The 27,972-nt window shown below is 43.5% G+C and overlaps 1 protein-coding gene across 8 annotated transcripts; it reads left to right on the top strand.

Annotated features, from left to right (window-relative positions):
- Window positions 1–173: 173 nt before the first annotated feature.
- On the top strand, window positions 174–27,724 carry CNTRL (centriolin). Of its 8 annotated transcripts, none has more exons than XM_065035505.1 (45): window positions 174–432; window positions 1,831–2,086; window positions 2,518–2,651; window positions 2,986–3,116; window positions 4,052–4,193; window positions 4,641–4,827; window positions 4,925–5,118; window positions 5,984–6,040; window positions 6,880–6,999; window positions 7,380–7,605; window positions 8,061–8,170; window positions 8,529–8,723; window positions 11,028–11,181; window positions 11,452–11,672; window positions 12,330–12,506; window positions 12,839–12,973; window positions 13,461–13,606; window positions 13,925–14,105; window positions 14,387–14,566; window positions 14,880–15,059; window positions 15,481–15,597; window positions 15,998–16,142; window positions 16,642–16,781; window positions 17,257–17,443; window positions 17,688–17,971; window positions 18,312–18,520; window positions 18,691–18,883; window positions 19,254–19,384; window positions 19,505–19,645; window positions 19,760–19,886; window positions 20,199–20,363; window positions 20,620–20,779; window positions 20,973–21,088; window positions 21,594–21,811; window positions 22,212–22,369; window positions 22,613–22,686; window positions 23,243–23,431; window positions 23,946–24,171; window positions 24,457–24,662; window positions 24,949–25,002; window positions 25,712–25,984; window positions 26,090–26,155; window positions 26,328–26,531; window positions 26,764–26,871; window positions 27,247–27,724. In XM_065035505.1, exons 2-44 carry the CDS (start codon window positions 1,864–1,866, stop codon window positions 26,860–26,862), a joined length of 6,975 nt encoding a protein of 2,324 aa, XP_064891577.1. In that variant the 5' UTR covers window positions 174–432; window positions 1,831–1,863; the 3' UTR covers window positions 26,863–26,871; window positions 27,247–27,724. The 8 variants fall into 8 exon arrangements, 7 of the variants coding, with proteins under 7 accessions (XP_064891577.1, XP_064891574.1, XP_064891575.1 ...); XM_065035502.1 differs by having other exon boundaries at window positions 24,949–25,089; XM_065035503.1 differs by lacking the exon at window positions 5,984–6,040 and having other exon boundaries at window positions 24,949–25,089.
- Window positions 27,725–27,972: the final 248 nt, after the last annotated feature.

The raw sequence follows: 27,972 nt of genomic DNA, 5'->3' as shown, positions 1-27,972 counted from the left end.
ACAGTGATTTGGGCTTTATTTAGAAGAAACCCTCTCAGAATCTTCCCTCTCCCAGCTGAGGACGCCGCTGAGGTGAAGCGGCCACTACCGGCGGGAAGCGGCAGCACACGCGCGGCCGCCGCCATCACGGGCGGGAAAGGGGAGTGGCTCCGCGAGGGCCCGCCCCGCCCCTTCGCCGGGGCCGTTCACCCGTCGCCGACCAACACCCAGACAAAATGGCGTCGTCTCGGCTCCTCACGCCGGACTCTTAAAGGAGCCGCAGCACCTCAGGCCTGGCGACTGGTGGAGACGACGAGCGGTCGGCGGAGGAAGGGAGGCGGAGTGGGGTGCGTTGGGAGCCGGTAGCTTGATCGGAGTCGCCTACAGGCCGCCCTGCCTGCCACTGCCCCGGCGGGCGGGAAGCGGTGAAACGGCGTTACCATGTCAACGCAGGTAATCAAAGCGGCGGCCTGAGGGGAACCGCCCTCGGCGGGAACCGGGATCCCCGTTCAGCGCGTACCGGGATTCCCGGGGCACTCTCCGGGGTACCTCTCCTCACTGCGGGCTGGGGCGCGGAGCTGCCCCGCAGCCCGGCTCCGCGGAGGGAGCTCAGCCCGGGCTCAGCCGGGGTTCGCGGTCTTGTCAGGGGCGGGCGGGCGGGAGCGGCCGGTGGTTCGGCGGTGGCGGATGGAGCTGCGGCGGGTGCGCGGCCGTTAGCCGGGAGGCGGGAGGGAGGGACGGCCCCGGTGCCCGTGTGCTCCCCGCCGGGCTCGGGGCTCCCCCTGGGCAGGTCCGCCCGGCGCTCCCCACGGCTCTAACCTGAGAGGTGTGTGGGGGGTTCAGCAAAACCACAATGTGTTCTCAGGGAAGCCCGTTAAAATGTCCAGCTGCTCTCTTTAAATGTGACGAAACTTCCCCAAAATAGCTTTTCATTAGCTCACCACTATCTTCCTGCCCCTTCCAAACTCGGGTTCCTGGCCTCGAATGAGTTGTGCCTGCACGTGTTGGGCAGAAGAGAGTGACTCTCTTTTTTGGGGGAAAAAGATCGATTTTAATGAAGAAAATCAACTCAAGACACAATGTAATCCCTCATATAGCTCAAAGCTCCCTAAAAGCATATATTTATCTTCTGGAATGTCCTAAAATGCTTGTTGTTTTTTTTTAACTGGGTTTTTGTAAAAGCGTGTCCCTTGAAGACAGTTCCTACAAGGACTTTAATGTGCAGAACATGCACGTGATGCTCGTACACTTACCCCAGGGAAATGCATTTGTCACGGGGGGGAAGTTTCTGTTAACATATTCTGGAATTTCCCAGGCAGTCACAGAATAACTTGTGTGCAGAAAGGGAACACTGATGGAATGCTAGTGCTAGACTGGTAATTTTTTTCCTTTGTTTCCTTTTTTTGCTTGTATTTGCTCTTCTAGCTGCAAATTGGATGATTTTCTAGCTTTGGTAAGAAACAATTGGGATCCTAGTGCTCTATTTCTGTCCTGTGCCAGCTGGGTTGGTCTGAGTTGGGAGCATCTCCAGACCTGATGGATTTTGTGTGAGCTGGGACTTGCGGGACAGTTGCTGAAGTGAGCTGGAAACCAGAAAGCAGTTCAGCCGGCTCCTGGTGCTGTGCTCTGGAATGGTGTAAATGATCAGGTGTACACTGCTCCTCCAAATATGCGTTAACTCACGAAAACTGGAAGCTGTCACCCTTTGGATAATTGGCTTAGGTGTGGGGGGTTTTGGCACCAGATCATTGCCGGAAATTTTTTCTTATGCTAAAAAGACAATTTTGTTGGCACGCAAACCACTGAGATTTAGCCTTATTTCCTGACTGATGTTTATTTCCATTCTTCCAGATATTTGTCAAATGATATTCTGTATTTTTGGCAATGAAGAAAGGCTCAGTAAGAAAAGCATTATGTAGAAAACCACAGATACCGGCTTCTCGGACACCTAGTCCAATGTCTCCTGGCAGTTCAAGTACGAGGTCACCGTCTCCTCTCAGCCAACAGGCATCTCCATCTGCTTGCAAAAGCACAGAGCGGAGGCGCCAACAGCTTGATATTACAGCAGAAAACGTCGAAGCTGCTTTTGAGGATACGTTTCATAAAGGTATCAATAACTGCTGGTAGAAAAGTACGTAGTAAAAGTCTAACAAGCCAGTGCTCTGTGAACTGGATGATTAAAGATGTATGATCTGTTGGAAAGAACCCTGAGAAATTTGCTTTCATCTCTTGGCACTCAAATGTGGAAATGATAGTAATGAAAGCTGAGTAGAATAATGAGACTTTTACTTCTTATACTGTATGCCGGGGGGAAGGCTGGCGAAGAGAGACGCACACTGTGGCTTTTTCAGAAGGTTTATACCCACTTACTCTCGCGTGTCATTTCCTGTCAGTGCTTGTGCTGTGCTGGTTCTTCTCCTCCCCCGTCAGGGGGAATAATTTTCAATATTTTCCCAGTATTCGGTGTGAAGTAAAAGACTTAATATAAAAATCGCTAATTCTTTCACTACTGAAGACAGTCTCTCTGTTTCGTTTCAGATGAAAATGGCGTTAGTGCAGGAGTTAGGTACATTACTGAACCCTTTATAAAATGTCTATCAAAACAAGAAAATTTGGCATTTATAAGCTCACTGAATCTTTCTTCCCCAAAGGATGCGGATAAGAAGTTTAAGGTAAGTTATTGAAAATAACTGGTAATTAAATGAAGTAAAAAATTAGTTTTGTTAGTAAAGGTGTATTTTAAAGTGGATGTCAACAGCTATATTCTGTTAGCCTAGTTCTACAAGCAGCTTCTGTTTAAAAAACCAACAAAGCAAACCCCAAAAAAACTGTCAGCGGACACTTGTGCAAAATAAAAGAAATGGATCCGTTAGAATGAAGTTCCATTTTTGTAATTTTGTAGCTTTTGGACTCTGCTGTGTTTTGGTGGTGGTGTTTTGGTTGGGTTTTTTTGCCCTGTTTTTAAAAAAATCTGCAATGCTAAGGGTTTAATTCTCTGTTCTTCAGTACATAGAAAACTTGGAAAAGTGCTCTAAACTAGAGACACTAAATCTTAGTAACAACCAGATAGAGAAGATTGAGAAGTTGGATAAACTGATGAAGCTGCGTGAACTCAATTTGTCTTGCAACAAAATCAGGTAAGTTAGAAACCCTGATGGTCTGGTAAGCGCAGATGCAGTAGAGTTGACATTCTCTTGCTGTATAAGTGGGTTCTCTCGTTAAGGTGAATTTCCCATCAGTTGTATATCAAGACTAAGAGGTGAGATCTTCTTAAAAAGCATCAGCTCTTGGGTAACACAAGGAGAATTAGTTCTGGGAGATGGTGTTAGCGAACTGTGGCTGCAGTTGAGCTTGTTTTCTGGGAAACCAAGCCAGAAACGCAGGTTTCCAGATGCCGTAATGAAGAGGGCACAATAAGCCAATTAAACCCATTAAAAATATAATTAAACTTTTACTGCATATTATTATGGGTAATACAACAAATTTTCTTTTAGGAGAGGAAGCTGAATGGGCTTGATCAGGCAGGCCCTAAACTCACTAAATATTAATAGCATTTCACTTTCACTGCTTGGAGAGTGTGGGATCTTTTCTGAGTGGTATAAAAGTGTCGAAGGGTAATGGTTCAGGTAATAGCAAAATTCTTGGTTTCCTTTAATTTTTCTCTTACTGAATTATGATCTTGCCGTGAGACTGACCTTGCAGGAGAGAAGCTGCGGTTTCAGTAGAGAAGTTAACAATAGATGCCGTCATTTCTACACATTGTGTTCGCAAAACTTCCTCTCTCAGCAGAAACTGAAGAAGTCAGAGTAGCTTTTAGCTCCTGCCCTATGCTTTCAGACTTTAGTTATATACAGTTGGTTCCTACTCAAATTTTTCTGAATGTAATACTTGGAAGTAAGCTGGTGTAATTTAATTTGGATAGTGAATCCATGGCAGTAAACAATGGGGTTTGCTAATACCTTCAATGATAGCTATTTGAGACAAATTTTGCTGTAGTTTATCCATAATGCCTCAATTACACTGTAGAGTTGCTATGGTTCATGGTAAGTTATGTTTTTCTTCTTATTTTCAGTAAAATTGAAGGTATAGAACATCTGCGGAATCTACAAAAGCTGAACCTTGCAGGGAATGAGATTGAACATATTCCTGTGTGGGTAGGGAAGAAACTGAGATCCCTGCGCATCCTTAACTTGAAACAGAATCAAGTATCATCAGTAAGTGATTGATACTGACGGGCTTAACTCTGAATAATTGCTGAGTGTCTTTCCACAAAGTCTTTTGTGAGCCTAATAAAGCTGTTTAGCAGAAACCCCCCCCTTTTGTGCCGGGTATTCAAAACATAAACCTACACGATGTTGTTCAGGAAAGTGCAAGGTTTTGGAAACCTAGGCTAATTTCCATGTTTTGCAGCTGCAAAAGAATATTTGTGAAGTGAAATCACTAGTTTTATCTGCCACATATTGGAAAAAGCTCTTCCTGTTGCCCTTGATAGTTCTCTGTATTTTGGTAGGTGTTTAGAGATTCCATTTTAGCATAAATGTTACTAGATCCTTTGAGATGGACCAAACATAAAACATTGTATACAATCAGAACTTCAGTAATGGGGGTTTAATTGTGCTTGGAAGGATGTCTAGTCATTGTTGCATTTATCTTTGATTTAGCTCCATGATATAGCTAAACTAAAGCCTCTACAAGAGCTGACTTCTCTGTTCCTTGCGGATAATCCGGTTGTGAGTCTGCCTCACTACCGCTTGTACACCATCTTCCACCTGCGAGCACTTGAGAACTTGGATGGACGGCCAGTGACGAACCGTGACAGGCAGGAAGCTCTAGAGAGGTTCAATTTAGGTAATTGTGATATGTTAGAACTATAGCGAATGACGCCACGTTTAAGTTTAGATGGAAAAGATTTCTATTTGAGTGTTTCTGTTACTTTGTTTTTCAGAAGAGATAGAAAAATTAGAAAGAGAGTTGGAAAACACAGTAAAGGAGCTGGAGAACCTTAAACTTAACCAGTCCAAAGTGCTTGAGCAACTTCGCCATCAAGATGAGGTGAACAAATCATTAAAAGCAAAGACTTTGCAACAGAAGCAAAGCTACGAAGATATACAAAGGGACCTGGACACCAAAAATGAATTGGTAAGATAATCACTTGCAGTAAGTAAATATTTGGAATAGTTTTATTAGAGACAGAGCTGTCAGTGTGAGAGTTCACATGGCTGGAGATTTATGTTTAAAATTAAGAAGCAAAACTTAAGCACTTGAGCTTTTAGGCAGTGATTCCTTGACTAGTTCTTCAATATTCATTCTGTACAAAATATAAGTATATTGAACCAGCCATCAGTATTGCACTTGTAATTTATAGTTCATAGTAACTTATTTGTTTGTCTCTGATAGTTTTGTCTTGTTTGTTTAAAGTTTTGTCGGTTGATGACAGCTGAAGTATCCCCTAGCTGCTAAATTGCTGATGTACTGAATCTGTGTTCAGTCTTTAAAGTGCTGCTGCAATAAGGGAAAAGATGCTTTTACAAACCAAGATGTGCATACAAATTGCACATCAGTGATACCCCTTGATTATTATTTTGGGTAATGTCCATTAGTTTACGTGTCCTTTATTCACATCATGCTAAAATCTGAAGTTTGGCAAGTGTCTTTCATCAGTAGGTATAAAATGCAAGAGAAGTCCTGTTGACTCCGGAGTGCTCAGTTGTGAATGACCTGATGGAGACTTAATACACGGCTTTTATCTTGCTTGTTAGACTTGTCCTTTAAAATTTTCTCCTTCAGAATCTCTATAGCTAATATTTCTACAGCTGCTTTATCCTTCAGAATCTCTGTAGCTGGTATTTCTATAGCTGTTTCTTCTGTGAACACAGACACTAACCAGCAGCCTATTTCTGAAATGCACTTTTCAGTATAGTGACATTTAGCAGCATATATTTTACAGCTTAACCCCCTCTTACCTGTTGGATAACCGACTTTGCTCGCTTCTCTCTTCCTTCAGCTGGTGTATGGGTTTGTCACAGTTCCCTTTCCGCAGAGCCTTTATTCCTCACTAAAGGTAGCCCCGCTGTGCTCCTGGGTTGCATGGTTATTTGTATTTCTAGGATTTATTTGCATGTTTACTGAAGTAGGAACATCTGTACAAAGTGTTCCAGTGAGACTTTGTATCCAAAACCCACAGTGAATATCATTTTCTTGTTTGGTTGGTTTTTTAATTTTCTCTGAAACACATTTAATTTTTGCGTGACATGTATCAGTTTCAAAATCTTTCTTTAAGCCTTTCCTTTATTCCAGTCTGTTCTGTTTCTTTTCCTCCATTAGTCCTGCTTTCCACTGTCTGTTGGAGTTTTGCTGCATGTTCTCCCTCAGGTATTGAACGTGAAAAGTTGATTTAAAAAGAAATCACATGATGGACCGTTATTTAAAAAGAAACTCAAAACCTGGCTAGGTCAAGTTTAAGCTAAAATGAAATGCACAGGCTCTATACACTTGAGACGTGTTGTTTCTTTTACAGTGTTAATATTTCTAACTGCTCATTAGTAGCAGTAAATTCATTTGCTATTTGGTGCAGATTTTGCTGAAGGATTATACCCAAATTACTTCTTATCCTAAGCTAGTGACAAATTCACTTTCAAATCTTTGTATGTAAACTGAACAGGCCTTTCATGTGATCATTTGTGTTACATTAGTTGTGGAGTTCTTGTCTACTCTTAGTCATGTTGTATCTTGTAATAAGTTGCACTTTGTGATATTCTTGATCCAAAATACACCATCTTTTTCTGCTGTGACCTTTGTTTCAAAGCTAATGTCTTTGCAGTGCTCTCTGCTGAATTGAGATGTGTGTGAGAACAATGACACTTGAATTAATGCTGCTTAATTTGTTTCCTGGTTTATTAGTTGAAGCAGAAGACGGTGGAGCTGACTCGAGCTTGCCAGAAGCAGTATGAATTGGAGCAGGAGCTGGCCTTTTATAAGATAGATGCAAAATTTGAGCCGTTAAATTATTTTCCATCGGAGGTAATAATTTTGAAATAATGGATCTTTTCATTACTGAACAATTTTTTTAGGTTACACTTGAGTGTAGTTTAAGTGCAACAATGTTAATAGACTAAGCATAATCTATATTACTACAAAGTCTAAAATTCCTCCAGTTAAGCATCCGCTTGCATTACCCATTTGCAACAAACTGATCATACTCCAATTTGGTTTGTTCATTAATTCCATTATGAAATGACAAGAGTGCTCAGGGCCAAACACATGAGGTGTAGACTGTTTTCTTGTAATTTTTGTAATTTCAAATTGGTTTTCTTTTCCATGCTTATTAAATGTATATTATGAGTTGACTGCAAGCGTACTTTTGAGGGAGATACAAAGACATTTTGCTTCATCCATTTCAGGATGTTGAGCTCGATAATGTACCTGGTGAAAGCCCCTACATTGGTAAGGCCAGGTATAAAAGAAATATGTTTATAGGAGAAGGCTACATAGCTAACAAAGCTCAGCAGATGGAGATTGGGAAAATGCAACGGGATGAAGATGATTTCTGCAGGAAACCCCAGCGGCAACTGCAGCTACAAGCTCTAGATGAACTACTAGAGGGTAAAGAAAAAAAGATTCATTCAGGTAAAACCTTAAATTTTATCACATAAAAATTAAAATATGTATATCAATGTGGCTTATTCCACTGATTAAATACTTGATGTGTATTTAAGGTAAGAATAGCAATAGTGCGTTAAAGGCTGTAAGTGCTGTAATTTCTCAACACTGCCCTTGGTGCAGTTTGGGTCAATACTGTTAGAACTCCTGTTTGCTATTGTTTTAAGGTAACAGGATGAAAGGATTAAATGTGATTGAAAAGAAAATGCTATGGAGTCTTCATATTTGATGCATTAATTTAATTTTGTAAGACTCATTAAAAAAAACGTGAAATACTGTTTGAGAAACCAGAATATATTAGCTTTGATTATCACTTTTTAGGAAAATGCATTCTGATTAATGTGTTAACAGAAAATATGTGTATTGATGTTATACAGAATATTATAATGTATTTTGTGGGGTTGTTTTGTTTTTGTCTGCAGCACAAAGGAGATTAGAAGACCTGCAAAGTGCAATAGGAAATGCAGAGCAACAAGTTTTGAAAGTAACAGGGGAGCTGCAACAACTGGAGGATGCTCTGGCTCAGAAAAAGGTACATCAAGAGCTTGCTACATGAATAGCAAGGGACCAGGATCTTCCATATTTTAACTTGAGAAGTTGTAATTGTGGGAGGGGGGGAAAGAGACATTCTAGATAGTCTTCTTAGGACTGCAGAAGGAATTACACAGGAGACTTTTGAAGTATTGTCTGAAAACACTTGAGGATGATGGTAGAGATGAGGGTTTTTTGTTTTCTTAAGAAAGTAAAGAAGATTCAAAATAATGCATAGACGTTTTTTAGGCAACCTGGTATGCAAAACTAGCAGTCTTATTTAACTTCTTAAAATGTTCTTGATCAGCTGTTTATTTCCAATCAAACTGTTTTACCCAACGTCCTAATTCTGTCTTCAGATTTCACAGGCCAACAAGGAAGCTCTTGAACAGCAGCTGAGTGAAAAGATAGGAATCCTGCATCAGCTACGCAAGGAGCTTTTAGATCTGGAAAAGCAAATGGAGAAACAGAAAAGAGAAATAGGGAAAAAACAGAAAGAGCTTGAAGACTTGCAGAACTCTCTTGCTTCTATAAATCCTAAGGATCCAAGACATGTAAGTAAAACTGAAATCTCAAGTTTTTATGTAGTGCGTATATTCATGTACTGAGAACTACTAGTAAAGGCCGTGTTAACAGATTACTGTGCCTATTTTGTGAACTATATATTCTTTTGCTATTTATCAATTTCTTTAGCTGCCGTAATTTCAAAAACCTACAACTCCTCACAATTTTTAAACAACAACTTGGGTAAAACCCTTGGGCAACTGATTTTCAGTACTGTTTCCGTACAGCACGTTAAGTACTAGATCTTTATGCTTTGCGAAAACATGCTGTGCAGAGCCTCTGAGACGGCTTCTGTGTAAGAAATCCCTGTTGCGTCTGTGTGTAGAATCTGGCCCTCAGGTTTTTTAAAGGTCTGTGTAACTGCCATAGGCATATCACTGAAGTCCCGCTTTGTCAGGGTATTCTGGCAAGAAAAACTGTCTGGGGTGGCAGCTGCAGCTGACCTGGCTTGAAGTGGTGACAGCTCATGTTAATATTGCAGCCTGTGGACTGCAGACGGCTGAAGGCAGCAGCAGCCTTGGCTTTCTGAAGTAATCAGGCATCCTGAAACTAGAATCCATTTTCAATAAATCATTCTAATCCTGCAAAGATGCGTACTGGCTTTTTGGTGGGGACTAATGCCCTTTCTCTGCTGTCACATACAGTCCTGTCATTACTGATAGATTTGAAAAGGTCTCCGAGTTACATCTTGCAGGGCTGGGGCAAAACCCCAAGAAAAGCTCCAGCTCTGGCTTGATAGTCTTGGTTTTTTGATCTCCAGAGAAGCAAGACCTTTGATTTCTGAGTTGTTAACTGGTGAGAGTACAACAAGTGTTTATTGACATTTGAAATCCAACTGAAATGGAATCACTCTTTACATAGCGTTTTTAAAAAGCATATGTGTTTTTAAATGAAAGCTTTTCAGACCAGCTTGATGCTTTTCTGCTTGGCTGCCGTTTTCAGCTGAGCGCTGCAGACACTTTTAAAAAATGCGGTTGTTTTCCCAGCTGTAACACCGGCGGGGCCGTGGCGGTTCCGGGCGCGCTCCCAAAGCCGCGGGCCCGGCCCCCCCATCGCTTCCCCGCTTGGCGCTGCGGGGCGGGAGCGGCGGGAGCGCCGGCCCGGCCCCCTCGGGGCTGCGGGGCCGCTGGAGCCGCCGGGGCCGGGAGCCTGAGATGGGAAACTCCGCTTAACTGCCGTGTGTGCGGGGCTGTCGGGTCTGTCCTCGCATGAATTCGCCATCAGGGGTGGGGCGGGTCGCTCACGATACCGCAGGAAGAGGAGACAAAGGCAGAGCTGTAAGTGTTTGGCTTTTCCAACCGCGCTCTGGGGACGTTCGGCAGCTGCAGCGAAATGACTCAGCAGCAGCACTTCTGCTCGGGCTCCACTTGTTGAAATGTCGCCGTTCAAAGCCGAGCGGTAGTTTGGCGTTAACAGGGGGACGAGTTGAATTCCACTAATGTGAATGTGAAAAATAACTTCCGGTTTAATCTGTTAAAAATCCAGAAAGCTGGTTTGTACCCCTGGCTCTTGGTATGGAAGCAACTTTAGCAGTGATTTTTCAGGGAACTTGTAGTTAAAATTTCTACTGCTAGCTCGCTTTTTAAAGTTTTTTGAGTAGTAAGAAAAAGGTGCTGTCTACCATGGCAGTGTAATGCTGAGGTTTTCTAAGTTCTGTGGTGCTTGAGCTGTTTGAGTCATTTCATACAAGTGGGGAACAGATAGCGCTGCATTGTGTTGATAACCTAGTTTTGTGTACGGCTGAAACAATCGGCTACATTCATACTGAATGAATGAAATCCTGACCAAATCTGTGGCTACATTGTATTTCCAGAAATAGAAATATTTGCTATAAAGTTGGCCTGACTTGCTGGTTCTTTGGAGTATTTTCCTTTGGGCAGTGACCTGCCATGTTCTAAAGCATCGTCTGCTGTGAAGGCAATGCAGGATGACAGGTCTAAAGCTGCTGGAGAAAATCATGTTTGTTCTTGACTGAAAGGGGAAATGAGTATAGCGAAAAGTAAAGGCGGGGAGAAAGGTGGTAGCCATGAGTAATAATTTATAAATGCAGGCTTTATTCATCATGCCAGGGCAAAGAGGAGATTACAGGTTGTTTGCCTATCTGGCGTTCTTTGTGGAGCAGTAATGAGGATAAAAACCCAAACAAACCACCACCAAGCATCAAAACATAAGCTGCACTTGTGACTTTTACTGCCAGTTGTAAGACACCGCAGAACTGAGCTAAAATATCGACTGGACTGTTAAAATCTGTATTGATGTTGTCCCACTTTACCTTCCCCGCTGTTAATTTACAGGCTCACATGAAAGGTCAAAAAGCAAGTAAAGAACAGCAGTTTGATGTCATGAACAAACATTACAAACAGCTCGAGAGTCGCCTGGACGAAATGCTCTCTAGGATTGCCAAGGAAACTGAGGAAATCAAGGACTTGGAGCAACAGCTCACTGATGGTCAGCTTTTATTTTACCATCTTTCTTGTGTTTAGCATAACGTGACAGTTGAATTGAGGGTTCAGTTTTGTTTGTCTTTGCTTAAATGAAGCACAGAATGTGTAGAAAAAGGTTGAAAAACAATTCTTAACTGATCTAGGAGACTTTTTCTTACAGTGAGGGGGAAGTTTTGGAAACTGACTTATTTAGTTCATTGACTTAAGAAAGGCAGTTTAGTTTGGTTTGTAAACGAGTGTTTACTTAACTATCTCCCTTTTTGCATTTCCACAGGTCAAATAGCAACAAATGAAGCACTGAAAAGGGATTTAGAAAGTATTATCCTTGGATTACAAGAATACCTGGGAAGTGTTAAGTGTCAGGCAAAACAGGCCAACGATGAGTGTAAGGCGTTGCGGAAGGATAAAGAGTCTTTGCTACAAAGATTGGCAGATCTAGAGGAGGAAAGAAACAACCTGGAAGTAGTTGCCATGGATGCAGAAAATATGAGAAAAGTAAGGCTTAATACTGTACTTTTTCCCCAATTCAGATACCTAGGAATAAACTTTAAAAAAAGAGGCAAATGAGCCAGTTGTGAATAGCAAAGCACAATGTTTTTATGTGGTAACTTCACTGAGATGTGCCCACGCACATTAAGAACAGAATTTGGCTTTTCAAACCAGTTGCAAGAGGCGTACGGTAAATCTGTACGTTATGGGAGATGTTCCAGAAACACAGGCTTTACCTTTCAGACGTTACTAAAAATGGATTTGCAGTCGACATCACAGTGAATTGTGTTAGTGAAAACGGGAGGGTAGCCGAGGATGTGCGTGTTGTTATTCGTGTCTGTCCTATCAGCCAGTTACCTGGTAGGTTTTATGTAAATCTTAACACCAGGGACAAATATGTATCACTTCAAGCTACACTGTTCTCATTTGAGTGTAGGTTTTTGTACAGTCTGTTACAGCAGCATCACTGACCTGACTTTGTAGTAGTGCCGCCTAGCTGTAAGTTTTAATAGTTGGTGATTAGGGTTAATGTCTCTTTTTTGTGATCTGTTTGCTCTCACATTGATGCTGAGTTCCAGAGTAACAGAGGAAGAGAGGCGATGTACTCTTAAGAAATTCTGGCTCTCCTGTGTGCGTATTTCTAAAATAAATGTAAAATTCCAGGAAATTACAATGCTACAAGGCGCACTGCAAGAGCAGCAAGAAATAAATGAAACGCTTAGAGACGCACAAGGGAACATCAGTGCCTATGAGGCTGAACTGGAAGCCCAGCTAAGAGACAGAGACATGGAAGCCAAGCAGCAAAAAGAAGAATTGGAAAGACTGAAACAACTTAGCCAGGTAAGAACAGAGCTCTTACAGTGCCAGAGGGATCATAACCCCCAGACAAAGGACAACCAAGCTTTCCTCCAGTGATGACCTGCAAATAATTGCTGGTTTAGGTGTGCTAAGTCTAGGTTACAATTTACAGTACAAGTCATCATGATGATGTTTTAGGAAATGCACCTGTTATGTATATATGGTGATGGGTTGATTTAGGATGGTTGGGGTTTTGTTGAAGTTTTTTTGGAAATGTTGCCATATCGTTCTAGTTTTAAGAACTACAGCTGCTGTGTATTTGGGTGACAGGTTGGGGTCGGGGATATTAATTTGAAGGTTTTCTGTGTTTGTAGATGGAACTGTCAGCCCTGCAAGCTGAACTTGAAAAAGAAAGGCAAGCCTTAGAGAACGCTCTGACCAAAGCACAACTAGCAGAAGAGAAGGAACAACAGAATTATAAGCTCCTTTGTCAGTTCAAACAATTGCAGGTGAAGCCTTTGTTGCCTTTAAGAAGTTAACTGGTAAGCAGTACAGAAAGACCTCTGCTTAAATACAGTGTCACAGATCAGTGCCTCATCTTTACTGACTAGAAACTAAGTGTTTGTCTTCCTAAAGCTGCTGAAGGGCTCAATCAACTGGATTTCTCCAGACAAGAGTGATATACTGGGTTCAACATGTTCAAAATATGGCTGGCAAAGAAACGCCCTTCATTTCTGAACTGGCATTTAAATCCTTTTCAACATAAAGGAAACTGAAAGGCAAAGATTGTTTGGGGTTCCTTGTTTTGTTGTTGATACTGGTTCGGACCACACTGATAGAAATGCTTGGACTCTTTATTTTAGAAAACAGAAAAAAACCAAACCCACCATCAATCAAAACCCTAAAACAGATCTAGGAATTAAAAATTCTCACTTTTACAATTTGTGCATTCGTTTGCTTACGGTTGTGCGCATGTGTTTTTGTTGTCTTTTTTAGGGAGACAATAATCTCCTGAAACAACAGCTTAAAGATCTTCAGAATCAGCTAAACCATGCGGTTGGGAACTTAATTCATCCCGAGGAAGTCTTAGCTCGTATAAATGAACTCAAGCAACAGCTTCACACAGGAGCTGGAGAGATTCAGTAAGTAAAATAAAAGTACAGACTGTTAGATTTGTGCAAATCCATGTAAATACATGAGAGCAACCAGGTGCGTGTGCTGCATCCCACTGAGTGCAGCCTGGAGCAGTTCAGACCTGAGCTTCAGCACCCTGTGGTTGTTGAGAGCGTCACCTCAGCCCAGTAATTGCATTACTGAGGGAAAGGACATTTGGCACTGTACCCAGTTTCATTTACACTGGATGTCTGAAACTTGCACTATTGTATTAGGCTTCGTTATTTCGGTGTCTGGTATCACAATCACTGTTTTCTGTCTAGGAACCTGGATTGTTTCTCTTTCAGATGTCAGAATTCAGGTGATGTTTTAGGGAAAAGCCTTGCAAATCTGCAGAAGGAATTGAATGACATGCTTGCTGATGCTCAGAGGGAGAAAGAGAAAGCATGGGCTAGACAGAGGCAATTGCAGGAAGAAATGGGATCCCAGCAGGAAAAACTGGAAGAACTACAGGAAAAATACAGACAGGCACGTATCGAAACAACAGAAACGAGAGTAAGACAATTTCAGCCAGTGACCTCCTCGACTGCTCACTGTCCATACTGCTGCCAGAATAAACGGAGCACTTTAAAAATGTAATAGTTCCAGTGGCAAAGCAGTTCTTTTTTCTTTCTTTTCTGGTACAAAGCATGCTTGTAACTGCACTTCCCAAAAAGTTATTTCTGCTCTATAAATAATTGAAATAGGGTGGCTTTTTGTTGAAAAACTAGATATTTCTGGCTGCTCATTCTAACTTATTTCACTTCTAGGTTAAAGCTGAAAACCGGCAGAATAAGAACAAGGTCCATCAGTTGGAGAATGAAATTCAGCATTTACGTGAAAAAATAAAGAGCATGGAAGAAATTCAGGGCCTTGCTGAGCAACAGCTCCAAGAGGCAGATGAAGAAAAGGAGAATATTCTTGCTCAACTGGAGGATTTCGAGAAAAGGGTAGGAATGAGTGAGGACAAGCCTGTGCACTCTGTTTGCTCACAAAATGAAGATGCAGAAACTTCTGAATTATTTTGCTTGCTAAGACAGATTGAATACATGAAGGAACGAGGAGATTAAATATAACATCTTCGTTTTTCTTAACTTTTATTGGTTGTCCTTGCTTCAGAGTTTTTTTGTTTTTGTGCTGCTTCTGTGCATAAAATGGAAAATCAGATACGCATGAAGGCCAAAAGTCATACCAAGAGAAAGCCTTTCTTCCATGCTGCTTTTTACTCAAAACTTACGAAACCTTTTGTTTTCCTGGTTTCAGAAAAAGACGGAAGATGCCAGGGCACAAATGCAATTTGTCAGTCTGGATAAAGAACTGAAGGAATTAAAGAGAGCAATCGTCACTTCAGATAAACTGGCAGCCGCAGAGCTCTCCATTGCTAAAAATCAGCTGAAGGCTCTTCATGGGACTGTTCTCAGAATTAATGAGGAGCGAGCTGAGGTAAATCAGTGTTGATCATTAATTGCTTGTATATAAGTAGTGCTTTCTAGTGCCATCAGGATGGGAACGGTCCTGGTGTTAGAAGGTGAGGGAGAAGCAAGTTTATCCTCTTACTAACTGAAAGTCAAACAGTAGATAATGCAATAAGATAGAGAAGCAAAAGAATGGAGCATGGAAGTTCTTACACTTTGTGTTTTTAAAACTAGGAACCATTTTTGGCAACATATAACATCTCTGTAGAGATACTGTAAAGTTAAAGGAGAAACGTTACTTTACATAAGCTTTTCTAGTTTCTGGAATCCTGTAACAGACAAGTGCTGATGCTTCTTATTAGTCAGCTTTTCACAAAGCTGCTTGAGACATCTGCAAGCTTGTGAAGTATTCCTGCAAACTAAAGCTCAAACTCAAATTTCGATTTCAGGAGATTGAGGAAGCCGAAGAATTCTGTGCGGAGGCAGCTCGAGCAGCTCGGGATCTCACCAGAGCAGAAGCAGAAATAGAATTGTTACAACAGCTCCTCAAAGAGAAGGAAGAACAAGTAGGTTGCTGTACTGTCTGCTCTGTATTGTATGAGCAGGATAGAACACTTGGATATATTGGTTCTGTGAGTTTCTGAAAATGCCATGTTTAGAGGTGTCTGTCCCGCCTGTTTTCCCAAGTCACGATGTTCTTTGCTTTGCTGACATTTGCCAAAGAACAACATAACCCCCTCACTGACTCCAGTGAGGACTTGGAAGGAAAACTATCACCTGTTCACTTAAATACCTTTATGTGAGCCTTGGTCATACAAGGGCTTGTGAAAAACAATTCTGTTGCATCACAGTGGTGCACGTGTTTTGCTGAAGGAACATTTTCGTAGGCATGGATGGGCATGTGTGAAAACATTTTATCACAATATAATTTCAACTGAAGTGCCTTGCTTTGATTTAAACTCACAGTTTCAGCATGAAATGGAGAAAGCTGGTGAGAAGACTGCTGCATCAAGCTCTCAGAAGTTTGAAATTGATAAATTAAAAGAAGCTATGGAGCAACAGAAAGCAGAAATTGGACGCTTAAGGTGGTTGTTGGATAATGTCGGTACAGGTAATTTCTCTTCTCTCTCTGTTTCTTGTGGGTAAGCATGGACACAGAAGACTTCACTTTTCCACATTTGTCGCTGTTTGATCTGAGAAGCCGTTCAGAAGCACAGGAAGCTTATTCTAGGAGAATAAACTGTTTAGGATACTTTCCTGCACGGTTCTATACAGGACACATTGAGTCCCCAGGTCGCTGCGCTTCAGTGGCCTCAGGGCCCGCAGTGGCACCAGGACGTCGAGGCTGATGTGCTCCCTGACCTCTGGAAAGTTAGTGAAGTTCCGCCTCAGTTGGAAAATCAGAATAACAGTCTGTTCGTTTTCATCAGTTTGTGTTAACAACTACTTAGAAAACACTAATTGTGTTGTGCATTCCATTTATACTGCTCTACAACATTGTCAGAGACCTGGGTACAAGGAATAATAAGCATCAGTTACTTTAATGCTTAATGCAGGATTTATGACTTAATTATTTGCCTTATGCCTTTTAAATGGTGATTAATTTTCAGGTAACAAAGATGAAATTGATAACTTACAAGACGAAATTGCAGCTCTCAAAAATGTGCTATCATACCAGAACGATTACATCACCAGCATGGCGGATCCGTTGAAAAGAAGGGGATACTGGTATTACATGCCATCATCACAGGTCAGAAATAAAAACCTATTATGTGGAAAGTCATTTGATATGGGAAAGTCCATGATAAACTTGCTGGGTCTAGGAGGAACTGAAGAAGAAATATCGTCTGGTGTATGAGAGTAATAGTGAAACAACACACACAAATGTTCCCTGATAAACCCTGTTCCTGTGTAGGATTCTAGTATACGTAAAATTCTGAGACAGCTGTTCAAAATACCATATTGTGAATTCATTTGGCTAAAGTTTAAAAGGGGACATTGCAGACAAACATTTTTTTGCAAAACAGCATTTGCCTGAGATAAAGAGAAATATTGTTTAAATATTTTTAGTATTCTCTTTAAAGACGCATCATGGTTGGAAGTAAGAGAAGGCAGAGCTTGTACAGCCTGCTCTTGGAAAAGCAGTGCTTAGCATGTCTGCAACAAATAATCAGTTTTACACCATTTGTTATTTCTAGGTTAACACGTGTTCTTTTTTTCTTTAGGCTTCAACTCCTGCTTCCCGCAGCACCAAGGATTCTGGGGTTTGTTTGCTGTGTTCCGGCACGTCCCTGCCCCAAAGAGGCTGCGGGCAGGACGGGCCGCGCGGGCCCGGGGACCTGCCCCAGCCAGGAGGGTGCTGGGTTTACTCCCCGCTCAGAAATAGGATGTACAAAGCAAACTCTGGGAAAGGTAAGTCAGCCTCATGGTCTCCGAATGTTTAGGAACATCCTAAAGAGGGACTTGCTTTAGAGTTCATAGGGAATTTTTTTATGTGCGTGAATGAATTATAAGTGTTTTATTGTTGAACGCATTATTCAGCTTAAGCATCATGTCTGACATTTTTGCACCTTACATAAATTTAAAATGTCTATTTGAAGAATATCTTTTACTGGAAAAGTGATTTAAAATAACCTTTTTTTTTTTTTTTGTGAAGATAGAAGAGCGAAAGAAGATAATGAAGGAAATGAAGAAACCCGTGTTCCCCAAGACCCTCCCTTTGTGCCACCCCCCGGTACTGTTATTTACACGGCCCTGCCAGACGGTGCCCCTGCGCCTCAGGGAACGGTGGTTTACGGGCCTCCTCCTGCTGCTTCGGTTGCTCCTGGCCCCGCTCCCGCAGGAGCCGCACTGCTGTACGGGCCTCTGCCCCCAACATTCGCCGTCCCGCTGGTCCCCATGGGCGTCCTGCACTGCAACGTGCCCGAGCATCACCAGTTGGTACGGCCAGAGCTGGCAACAGCAGCTTTCACCGTAGGGAACTGTGTGAATGGAGTAGGAGCATCTTTTAACATACGCTTTCTAAAATAAAAACAAACAAAAATGCAAAAAAAAACCCCAAACCCTCTTTTTCACAGATTAGATTAGTCCAGGTGTTGGTTGGTTGGTTGTTTTTAAAGGAGTCTCTGCTAGGAAGGTTCTGGATCCGATAGAGCTTGCTGATCAGAACACTCAGTCTCTGGTGCTGATTGTCTGGTTTTTCTGTCTGTAGCTGTTCCCATGTCTCAGGAGGACTGAAACAGGAAATAGGTCTTGTTGTTGTTCTGTTTCCTGTACATAGGAGAGTGAAGTCTCAAGGCTGGAAGACACTGTGTATTATTTAAAGTCTCGGAAATACAAAGATAAACAGTCAGAGGCAGCTGAGCACAAAAGCAAAAAGGAGGTGGAAAAATTGCATCAAACCATTGATGAACTTCTGTGTGAAAGAGAAGAGTTGGAACGTGAAGTAGCAGAGCTACAAAGAGCAGCTCAAAAACATAACAAACGCAAGTAAGAATATTGCACTAGATGCATTTGAAGTAAGCAAGTGGAAATACCTGAAATTTTTCCCAACAAAAGTCAATTTGGGCTCATTTACAATTAAGGTAAATGGACTAGAACTTCAAGAAGCTCCAGGCAGTTTGTATTTTAATTCCATGTCTTTGCTCCTGACCTTTCAGGGACTTCATTGAAGGGTATACTGACAACCTGATTGCAGAACTGCAGTTAGAAAAATCTCTTAAACATCACGAAGATGTTGCCGATGAAATCGAATGTATGGAGCAGACTCTGGTGAAGCGGCGAGCGGAGCTGCGGGAGGCAGACCGGCTGCTGGCCGAGGCCGGAGCGGAACTCGAGAGCACCCGCGGGAAGGTGAGGAAAGCAAGGAAAGCCATCCCTCCAGGTGCAGAGGGATTTACGTGTTGCATTACGGTTGTTGCAAGCAGAGGATTTTTGTTTGTGTAATCAGTTTATTTTCATTTGGATAACTTGAAGCCTCTTAAAATGCTTCTGTTTGAAAATTAGTCGTGGGATAACCTGGGCTAAAAGAAAATGTTTCAATCCTTGCCGAAGAGGAGGACAAGAGAGGGGAAAAGGTTCAACTTCATGCTACACAAAGGGAGAGAGCTCAGGTGGAATACTGGAGCCAGGAGTTGATTTTGACAGCTAACCTGCAGCTTAGGGATGTGGAAAGCACGAGATGGGAATGTATTGCCTCAGTAATCTTCAATTTTTGCTCTAGGCTAAAGACACTATTCAAAAGTACAATCATGCCAAGCAGCATTTGTGCCGTGCTGAAACGGAGGCAGAGGAGCTGGAGCGAAGGGCTCGGGAAACGGCCGTTACACTGGTGAAAGCAGAGCAGCAGTTAAGGTACACGCGCTGGTCTTGGGCTGAGGAGCAGAACAAGATTCTTTCAAATATCAAGATAATGCTTCTGAAGAGGGAGAGCTGTTAAAACGTTAATATGAAAATGCATAAATGCTTCTTTAGGTTATTGCAGGCAGATACAAGGGATTTAGAACAGCGTAAGAGGGAACAAGAAGGTATTTTGAAGGAAATGAACCAAATGGTGGCTGCGAGAGACTCTGAGTTCCAGTCATTAAACCAGAAGATAGAAATGCTAACTGAAAGGTAAGTATTTGTAATTTACTATAAACTCTAATAGATAAAGATGTTGTTTTCCAATAAGTTACTGCCTAAGGGATTCTTGTTTCTTCTGAATCATGTTTTTATTCTCCATGTCAGTCTTCAGAAGCTTCAAGGAGATGTTAAAGTTGCAGAAGGTAATGAAGAACATCACCTCCAGGTCCTTAGAGAAGCTGAAAACCTTCTGCAAGGCAAGAAAACTGAACTGGAAGGATTAAAAGATCAGGTAAGGCTTATCTTATCAACTCTGGACTATCAGTGCTGTTGGTTTTGATGTAACTGAAAGCTGGGAAGAGTCTTAGGTTCTGAACTGTCTTGTCTGAAGTTAATTCTACAGGACTGCACTGTCCAGATCAGAACCGAGTCTTTGGTATTGGCTTTATTATCCAGGTTTAGCACGTGATGTTTATTTATCTGATGGGATCCTTATGCATTTTGCAGTTCAGGTAGATCTCTCGGGCAGGGAACAGTGTCCTGCATGTGTGTAGCTGCAAAAATAACCTTCAGGTGCTTGTTGTGTTAAACTTGCACATTGTAGATCAGCGCTCAGCAACAAGAGCTCTTGTTTCTGGAGGAACAGTTAAAGCAAAGAAGAGAGGAGCTCCATGTCCTTCACGACTCTATTGCTCAAAAGAGAGGTGACCTCAAAGAAGCTCTTCAAGATGGAGAGACTGAAATAAATGAAAAACTACACCAAATGAGGGTAACTTCCAAATGAGCTTTCAATTCATTGTATCTCGGAAGAACAGCAAAAGAATGAAGTATCAAAAACATCCCATAGAGTTTCCACAAAATCGGTTTTTGCTTTCTGTGACCTCCCCAAACCCACTGAATTAAATTGGCCAGAACATTGACAGACTTTTAAAATTTTATAAGTATTTAGAATGTATATTTAAAGAAAAGCTTTATTTAAAATGGCAAATAACGGCATTCCTTGTACCGCTGATGCATTTCCACAGGAAATAAAACTACTCATGGAACAGCTTCTTGATGAGAGGAAAAAACTGGATGTGCAGATGACCGAGAAAAGAGCCCAGCTTACGCTCATAAAGGAGGATATTGGAAAAGAGGAGGAGAATCTTCAGGGAGTCCTTGGGCAGATTACCAAGCACAAGACAGGTATGGCCCTGGCTCACTAGGCAGTGTTTGTTGTGGATTGGAAAGAAATATACACTGAGCAATTAATTGTACATCACTGCGGCGTTCTGATCCTCCCTCCTTTTCAAATACTGTGAATGACTGCGGGGAAGAGTTCTCTGCGATTCTCGTGGTTCACCCCTGTAATAACCTTGGATTTCTTTCATCTCACTAGAACTGAAACATGTTCTGGAAATGCTGGAGCTTGAAAATAATGAACTTCAGGGTTTGAAACTACAACATGACCAAAAGGTCAACGAGCTCCAAAAGACTCAGGCTGCAATTCTGGAAGTAAGTGCTTCTAGTAAGCTACTATGTAAGTAAACGCGTGTTCTGTGCTTCCAGGAGATCTGACACAGAAGCAGATCTACCTGCTGCTTGCTTTTAGAAGCATTTACCTCCCCTCTCTGTCCTCTTTTTGTGGAGGGTGTGGACAAGAAGGGACTCATCGATATCCTTGGTACCACACGTGAAGTGGTCACCTTCCTATATCACCCGAGCATCTTGCAGCCCTTAACGTGGCCATTTATGAATGGGGGTAAAATAATGATTAAACTATGATGGAATGAAGAATTGCACCCGTGTCTTCCAGTCCTCGTGCTCCTATTTGTCATAAACACGCTCAAATTTATGTGGTGCACGAAGCAGTTCTTGCTGTTGTAACGCGGTAGTTACACAGGGCACTCCAGTCAGCATGTGAATGAAAGGGGTTTAAACTGCTGCAGCTAAAGATGTTAACAACTTGTTCTACTTCTTGACCATATAGATGTGTTGTTCACAATCCCTTCTTCTGTAGGAGAAGTTAAAATTGGAGAACATTCAGAGGTTATTTCAGTGCCAGCAAGGAGAAGTAGACTGGCAGGAACAGCTGCTGGAGAAAGACCGTCAGGAGAACCAACATCTGGTGTCTCGAATGCGCGCTCTGCAAAGTAACATTGACTCTTTGAATAAAGAAAAGGAAAAGCTCGAAGGAGATTGTCAGAGTTTGGAAAAGAAGTTGTCACAATCCAGAAGGTGGGGCAGAATATATTTTCTGCAGAGATCAAAAGTGATGGGAGCGCCTTGAGTGTCTGTTTATCCCACTTAAAAATGTAGCTATAACTTTGAGGTGGCCGGTTATACAGAATATGCTGTTTCTTGTACCCCGTGGAGGTTTTATTTTAAGCATATCTAAGCAGACTCGGGGAAAATATTCAGCACTGGAGATGGTGAATGCAACAGCATTTGTTGTATCTCAGCAATGCAATGAGAAATGATATGGAAAGCAAACGGTTAGGTGTTCATGCCGGTTGTCCTGCTCCCACGGCTGCTGTGGCATCTCCTGGAGCTGAGAGAACTTGTGACATGCAGCTGGTTCTGAGAGTCCTCACCAAGTGCTTCCAGCAATCCGAGAACATGTATTTGCATTTTACAGAGACTTAAATGCTACTGCGGACAGCAGCAGAACTGCATTGGCCAGTGTGGAACGAATGGAGCTGGATGTTAAAAAGCTGCAGCAGGAGGTGGAACTACTGAACAAACAGAAAGAATCACTGAGTGGGGACATCGCTGTGGCACAGAGGGATCTGCAGGGTAAAGATCCGGTTTGCTTTTAAGCTATATGCATTTTAAGAGAAACCGTGTTAAGAGAGACCCTCTAACTGTACTGTATGATATTAAATACCTAACATGCTCAAATATCTACAGGCAGAAAGTATTGAACATGTCAAAAAGAAATTTTAGAAGCTGTTTTTTGGTTGTTCACCGATTTCGGAACAGAGATGGTTTATTTGTATTGGTATTTCAAATTGCTGATTGCCAAATATTTTTTTCTAGAAAAAAAGGAAGAACTAGAAGCTCTGAAAGGAGAATTACACGATTCCAGGCAACAGCTTCAGCTGGTCCAACAGGTTGGTTCTGGTGAGCTCCGCACTGATTTCCGCACAGCGACAGACGGGAGGCGCTTCTCCCACCTGAGGGTCCGTCCCTGTTTGTCATCGGGCCCTGAATGAGCCCCTGTTGAACAAGGGCTCGTTTAGGGCCTTGTTTTGCTGACTTGGAGTCCCATGGGCGGCACTGGGTACCTAACGAATGAGACTCTCGTTTAGGGTTTCACTTTAAGTTGTTTGGTTCGTTTTGTGTCTATTTATTAAATATTTTGTTTGATTTTGAATTTATCTTTTATTTCTAGAAAACCAGATACAGAGGCAAAATCACCCTGGTTTATCGTTTTTAAGAAAAGAGATAGTTTGTGGTTTTGTTTGTTTAAAACACAAATGGCAGCAAAGCAGCATCTTGTAGCGTTGTGCCTGGTGGCTCCTGTTGTGTGAGTTCCCTCAGCGGCCGGTTTCGGTGGAAGGTGTTCAGTGTGACGAGGGCTGATCCGCTGTGGTTTTGCAAGTACAAACGTCTCAGAGCGCTGTTAATCGTACCAGCTGGTTGTGTCGCTTTTGGTTTATATTGTAGGACTTGAAAAATACTATGAGGCATCAAGACGAGTTGCTTAGAGAGCAGGCGGCTCTGAAAGAAGATATCCTGGAGTGCCTAAGGAAACGGAAGGATTGCCAAGAGAGACAGAAACAGAGGGAGAACCAACTGCAGCAGCTGCAGAAGGAGCTGGAGGAGAAGGCGGCAGAAGTGGCCACGCAGGAGGCGGTAACGAGCCCCTTCCACCCGCCCGCGGAAACAGCGCGGGCCCGAAAGCTTTGGGTGCTAGTTTATAAATACCATAGCAGTGCTTTAAGAAACATGACGCCTCGTCTTTGAGGAATAGCAGTAAACCAAAAGCTTCGATATTCAATTCTAGTTTAGTGAAAACTAGTGTGTGAGCCCAAAGGACGGGCTGTCCCTTCCTGGCAGGGGAATTTACACCAACCGGGAGCGAAACTGCTGTAAGATCAGCACGAGGCGCAGAGCTGGAGCTTGTAGTAAAATGAACTTGGGTTGGCTGAGCATCTCAACAAGGCATTAACGGAAAGAAAAACTGAGGGAGCTGCACTGAAAATAAAAGAGGCAAGAAAAATTGCTAAGGTTTTTGGCAGTAGGGAGCATCAGACTGCGGTTCTTTCCAGTTCGTGCTGCTTTGTCTTCTGAAATGTCTTGTGGAGATGGTATCTGCTCTTGTCTAGTTGGTAGTAGTTAAAGCTTCAAGTGGTGCATTTTTTGGCAGATTCTTCATCGCCTCAAGCAAAATTCAGAGCGTGAAGGAAAAAAACTGGAAGAGTGCACCGCAAAAGCAGAAGAACAGAAAATGCTGTTGGAAAAGGAACTGGCGGATCAACAGAAGAAGCTGGAGCAGGTGATGGCCAAAGGGAGGCAGGGGGAGGAGAAGCTCAGGAGGCTGGAAGAGGAGGAGTCCCGACGCGCGGCGCTTGAAGAAACCATCAGAAAAAGCAGTAAGATTCATTGCACTAAGAAATTGCTGCTGTCTGTGTGTTCTAAGTCTAATGAAGCCAACAAATATTTCTGTTAATCTCACTTGGTTTCTAAAGCAGCACAGGGGTTGACTCTCAAACCCTACACTGACTTGCTGGTGTCCGTCCCCTCTCGCCTCGTGCCAGTGCCGTTACAAACCATCACTCAGCAGATTAATGTTTGAAATATACCTAATGTGTATGAAATACGCCGAGATACTCAAGTTTCTGCTACTCATGTTTGTTTTTTAAAAATGTTGATTACAGAACAGCAGCTCTCAGAAAAAGAATTGCAATTACAACAGAAAACCAGAGAAACAGAGTCTCTGCAAAAAGAACTGGAAGAGTCCAGGTCTGAGCTCAACCGTGTCCAGGACCAGATGGCGACCGAGAGGAAAAGAGCAGAAAAACAGATCTTGAGGCTGAAAGAAGCAATGAAAATGCAACAGATGCAGCTCGAAAGAGAACTTCATGTAAGTCCGGGCTGAGCGGAGAGTGGTTGCGGATTTGGGTTAAAGAGCAAAGTGCCAGGACAGCCAGTTTTATTGTACGGGGAACAAAATAATGCATTAACTTCATGGCCGGACCGAGCTCGCGGCAACCAGACTCTGGTATTTCCAGCGTGTGCTGCAGAACGGCTCTAGTTACTCCTATTCAACGCTGTTTCTGCCTTTTAACTTGAAGAATTGGTGTTATGTGGGTTCTCGGTTTTGCTGCAGTGGGCGCTCCCAGTAAAAAGCAAATCTTGCATTTTTTTAGGAGCAAAAGCATGAAAACGCCTGTTTGCAGAGTGATGGAGCAAGGCTGGAACAGGTAGCACACGCCAACCGCGAACGAGCCAGGCGCCTCAGCCGGGGCCTGGGGCAGATGCAGCGGGACTGCGCGGGTCTGCAGGGCCCGGTACGACCGCGGGGCGAGCTCGGGGCGCTGCAGGGCAAGCTTTGTCCTCCACACAAGTTGATATTGTTTTGGTTCTGAGTCTCCTCCAGTGCGCGGTATCACAGTTAGAAATAGACCTGCTTAAAATTGCCTTGTGATTTTACTTTCCCAAATCTGGGAGATGTTAAGCTTTGGTAACAATCGGCAGATCAAGCAGCTCAGTAATCCTGGTTTAAAAATGAACGAAGCGGCTCCAGCCAGCGGCGCCGTGCCGAGGTGTCTGTGCAGGGCTGCCCGGCTCCGAGCAGGGCTGCGTTGTTGGGGCAGAGCAGAACAACCGTGTGGAGCACAGCAGGCGCTGCTTAGGCCAGCTCAGATGGATCAACCTCTTAAACAAGCAGGTTTAAGTTGCCAAGTGCTGTCCTGGTAACTGTAAGTGCGTCTGTTACCATCCTGGGGCTTCACAGGCCACGTTACTGTCAGAATTAGGGCTGCATCTGCCCAGCGGTTTTGTGATTCCTGATTGTGATAGTCGAAGTGTCAACACTTCAGAAGTAACCCTTGTTCAGTTCCACAGGGGAATCCCTCTGCTTGACGCATTTGTAACGTGACAGCAAAATAGTGAGACTGTTCTCTGATGTAGGTTAAAACTGAAGACCTGGAAAAGAGACAAAGGGAAACGGAGAGCACAGCAACGTTACTTAAACTGGAGGTTGAAGATGAAATTAGGAAAGGCTTTGGATCTTCAAGCCCATCTTCTCTGGAACCACTGGAAGGTCTGGAGGCCTGTTGTGAAGCAGAGGGCGGTCTGCAGGGCGAACCTGGTGACCTGGAGGGGACGGGTCTGTTTGCTGCTGCTGACAAAAGGCTCCTCCCAGTGGAAGAAAAGCTGAATTTTTCTAAAGTCTTCTCAATGGTAAAACGCTTTCAAACAGCAGCTGCTCCTCGCGCTACAGCCGAGCACGTCACCTTTGGTCCCTCAACTCTAACGCTCCATTCTTGAATGTGCTTTTGTTTCCAGAAGGATGAGCAGTGGCGTGGAGAAGCTCTCCGAGAAAAACTGCAGCATCAGGAAGATCGGCTGAAGGTGATGCACCTCCCCGTCACACTGGTGTGTCCCTCGGGTCCCTTTGAAAAGGAGCGTGACCCGCCCGGGTCAAGGTCACATCCCTGAGGGCCTGACTGTGAAGTTACCAGGCTTTATAAATAGTCTTGAAACCTGCATGGGCTGGGTCTGACTGGGCTCCCGCTGCGCGCAGGCGCAGCTCCGGCAGGTCATGTCCAAGCAGGTGGACGTGCTGCTGCGAGGGAAGCGGCAGACGCAGGGCAGCCTGCACAGCCTGCAGCGCCGGCTGGACGTGCTCGACCAGCTGGTCAGCAGCGCCTCTTCAGGTTCACCCGTTCTGCCCCAAAGCTCAAGTCTGGTCTCTCTTCACGATGCCTTGAATTCAACAGAACCACAGGTACTGCTCTGCTGGGTACAGGAATTCTGGGTTGGGGTGATTGTTAATGATTTTGAGTTGTGTCAGTCTGAGCCATGTGCTCACCATGCCGGAGGCACCGCGGGGGTTTGCTGCAGGTCGCAGTCACCGTGCTGGCCAGCTGGTTACTGTGGCGGCAGCAAACTGCTCTGAAAACGGGGTTTTGCCAAAAGCTGTTACTTTTACTGTGGGTTTCTTGTATTATTTTTCCTAGGCCGCTCTGACGAGACTCGCGCGCTTCCCCAGCCGCCCCGCAGGTTGTTCCGTGGTGTCTCCGACGCCGCATTCCTGCTCACGAGGAGTTTCTCAGTGAAGTCCAGAGGTGAGACCTGACCTCAGCCTGGCTCAGCCTTAGGCCTGGAGGTGGTGGCGTGTGGGGGCGGTTGCCCAGGGGCTGTTGTCCCTTCACAGGAGGGCTCCTGGGGTTGGGGTCCTGCTGTCTCATCCTGGTTTGGCTCTTTGGGTATTTTCAAACTTGTTGTTGGTGAGAGCTGCCTGTAAACTCTCCTGTGATGGGGAGAAGTTGCCACCATGTTGATAAACGTGAAGCCCCCGCCATCTTTCAGTATTGCTTGTCTGGTTTTAATAAATGTACATACAGCCTTGCATCTGAATTCCAGTTACAGCTGGTTACAGTACTGGCCTGGTGCCTGATTCTTCTCTTGCCATGATTTAAGTTAAAAATACTTCACTTCAGGAGCCGCCATACGTTGGAAGAAAAGCTTCGAGCACAGCTCCAGCTGCTCCTGGGCCGGTGCCAGCGCAGAGATGTCAGCTGGAAACGCCGCCTGCGCGGTACAGCAGCCGAACCGCTTCCCAGGGGGCAGAACCTGCACAGCCCATGGGCCATCAGTTCCCACCTTCCCAGCCTCTACCTCAGGATTTACAGAAGCCTTTTCTGGAAGGGCCTTTGCCACCCTGGTACTGTGAAACTTGTGTAGGACTCAACAACTGAGCTTTATGTATATAAGTTTTTTTTAAAAAAAACTATTTTAAATGTGGATTGCAATGTGTCCATAACAACTCTGATGTCAGTGGAGGTGTTTGTCCATTTCCACTCTAAAGAAAACTTGGACCAAGGCCAGAGTTGTCCATTTACCTGTTGGCGAATGCATGGATGTTTAAAATCTAATTATTTTTGAGTATTTCCTTAAAATAAACTTCCCTGACCGATGCTTGCCGTGGTCCATGGGGGCCCGTTTGTTTGGGGTGGGTTGTTTTTACTTGGCGTTTGTTTCTGAAGTATGTGGCAGTTCCAAGCAAACTGCTCTAATTAGTAGTGGAAAAAACACTTTGTGATGTTTTTACCATTTAAGGCCCATCTCAAAGGTTAAACAGGAGCAGTCGAAGCACAAACACCATCACTACATGGAATTCTTGCCTCGTGTTGGGCCGTGCTCATGTTCCTCTCGTGAGAAGTTTT

The sequence above is a fragment of the Columba livia genome, chromosome 19, assembly GCF_036013475.1.
Source record: "Columba livia isolate bColLiv1 breed racing homer chromosome 19, bColLiv1.pat.W.v2, whole genome shotgun sequence".
Lineage (NCBI taxonomy): Eukaryota > Metazoa > Chordata > Aves > Columbiformes > Columbidae > Columba > Columba livia.
The sequence above is the reverse complement of the archived record's forward strand: the minus strand, read 5'-3'. Positions and strand labels throughout refer to the sequence as shown.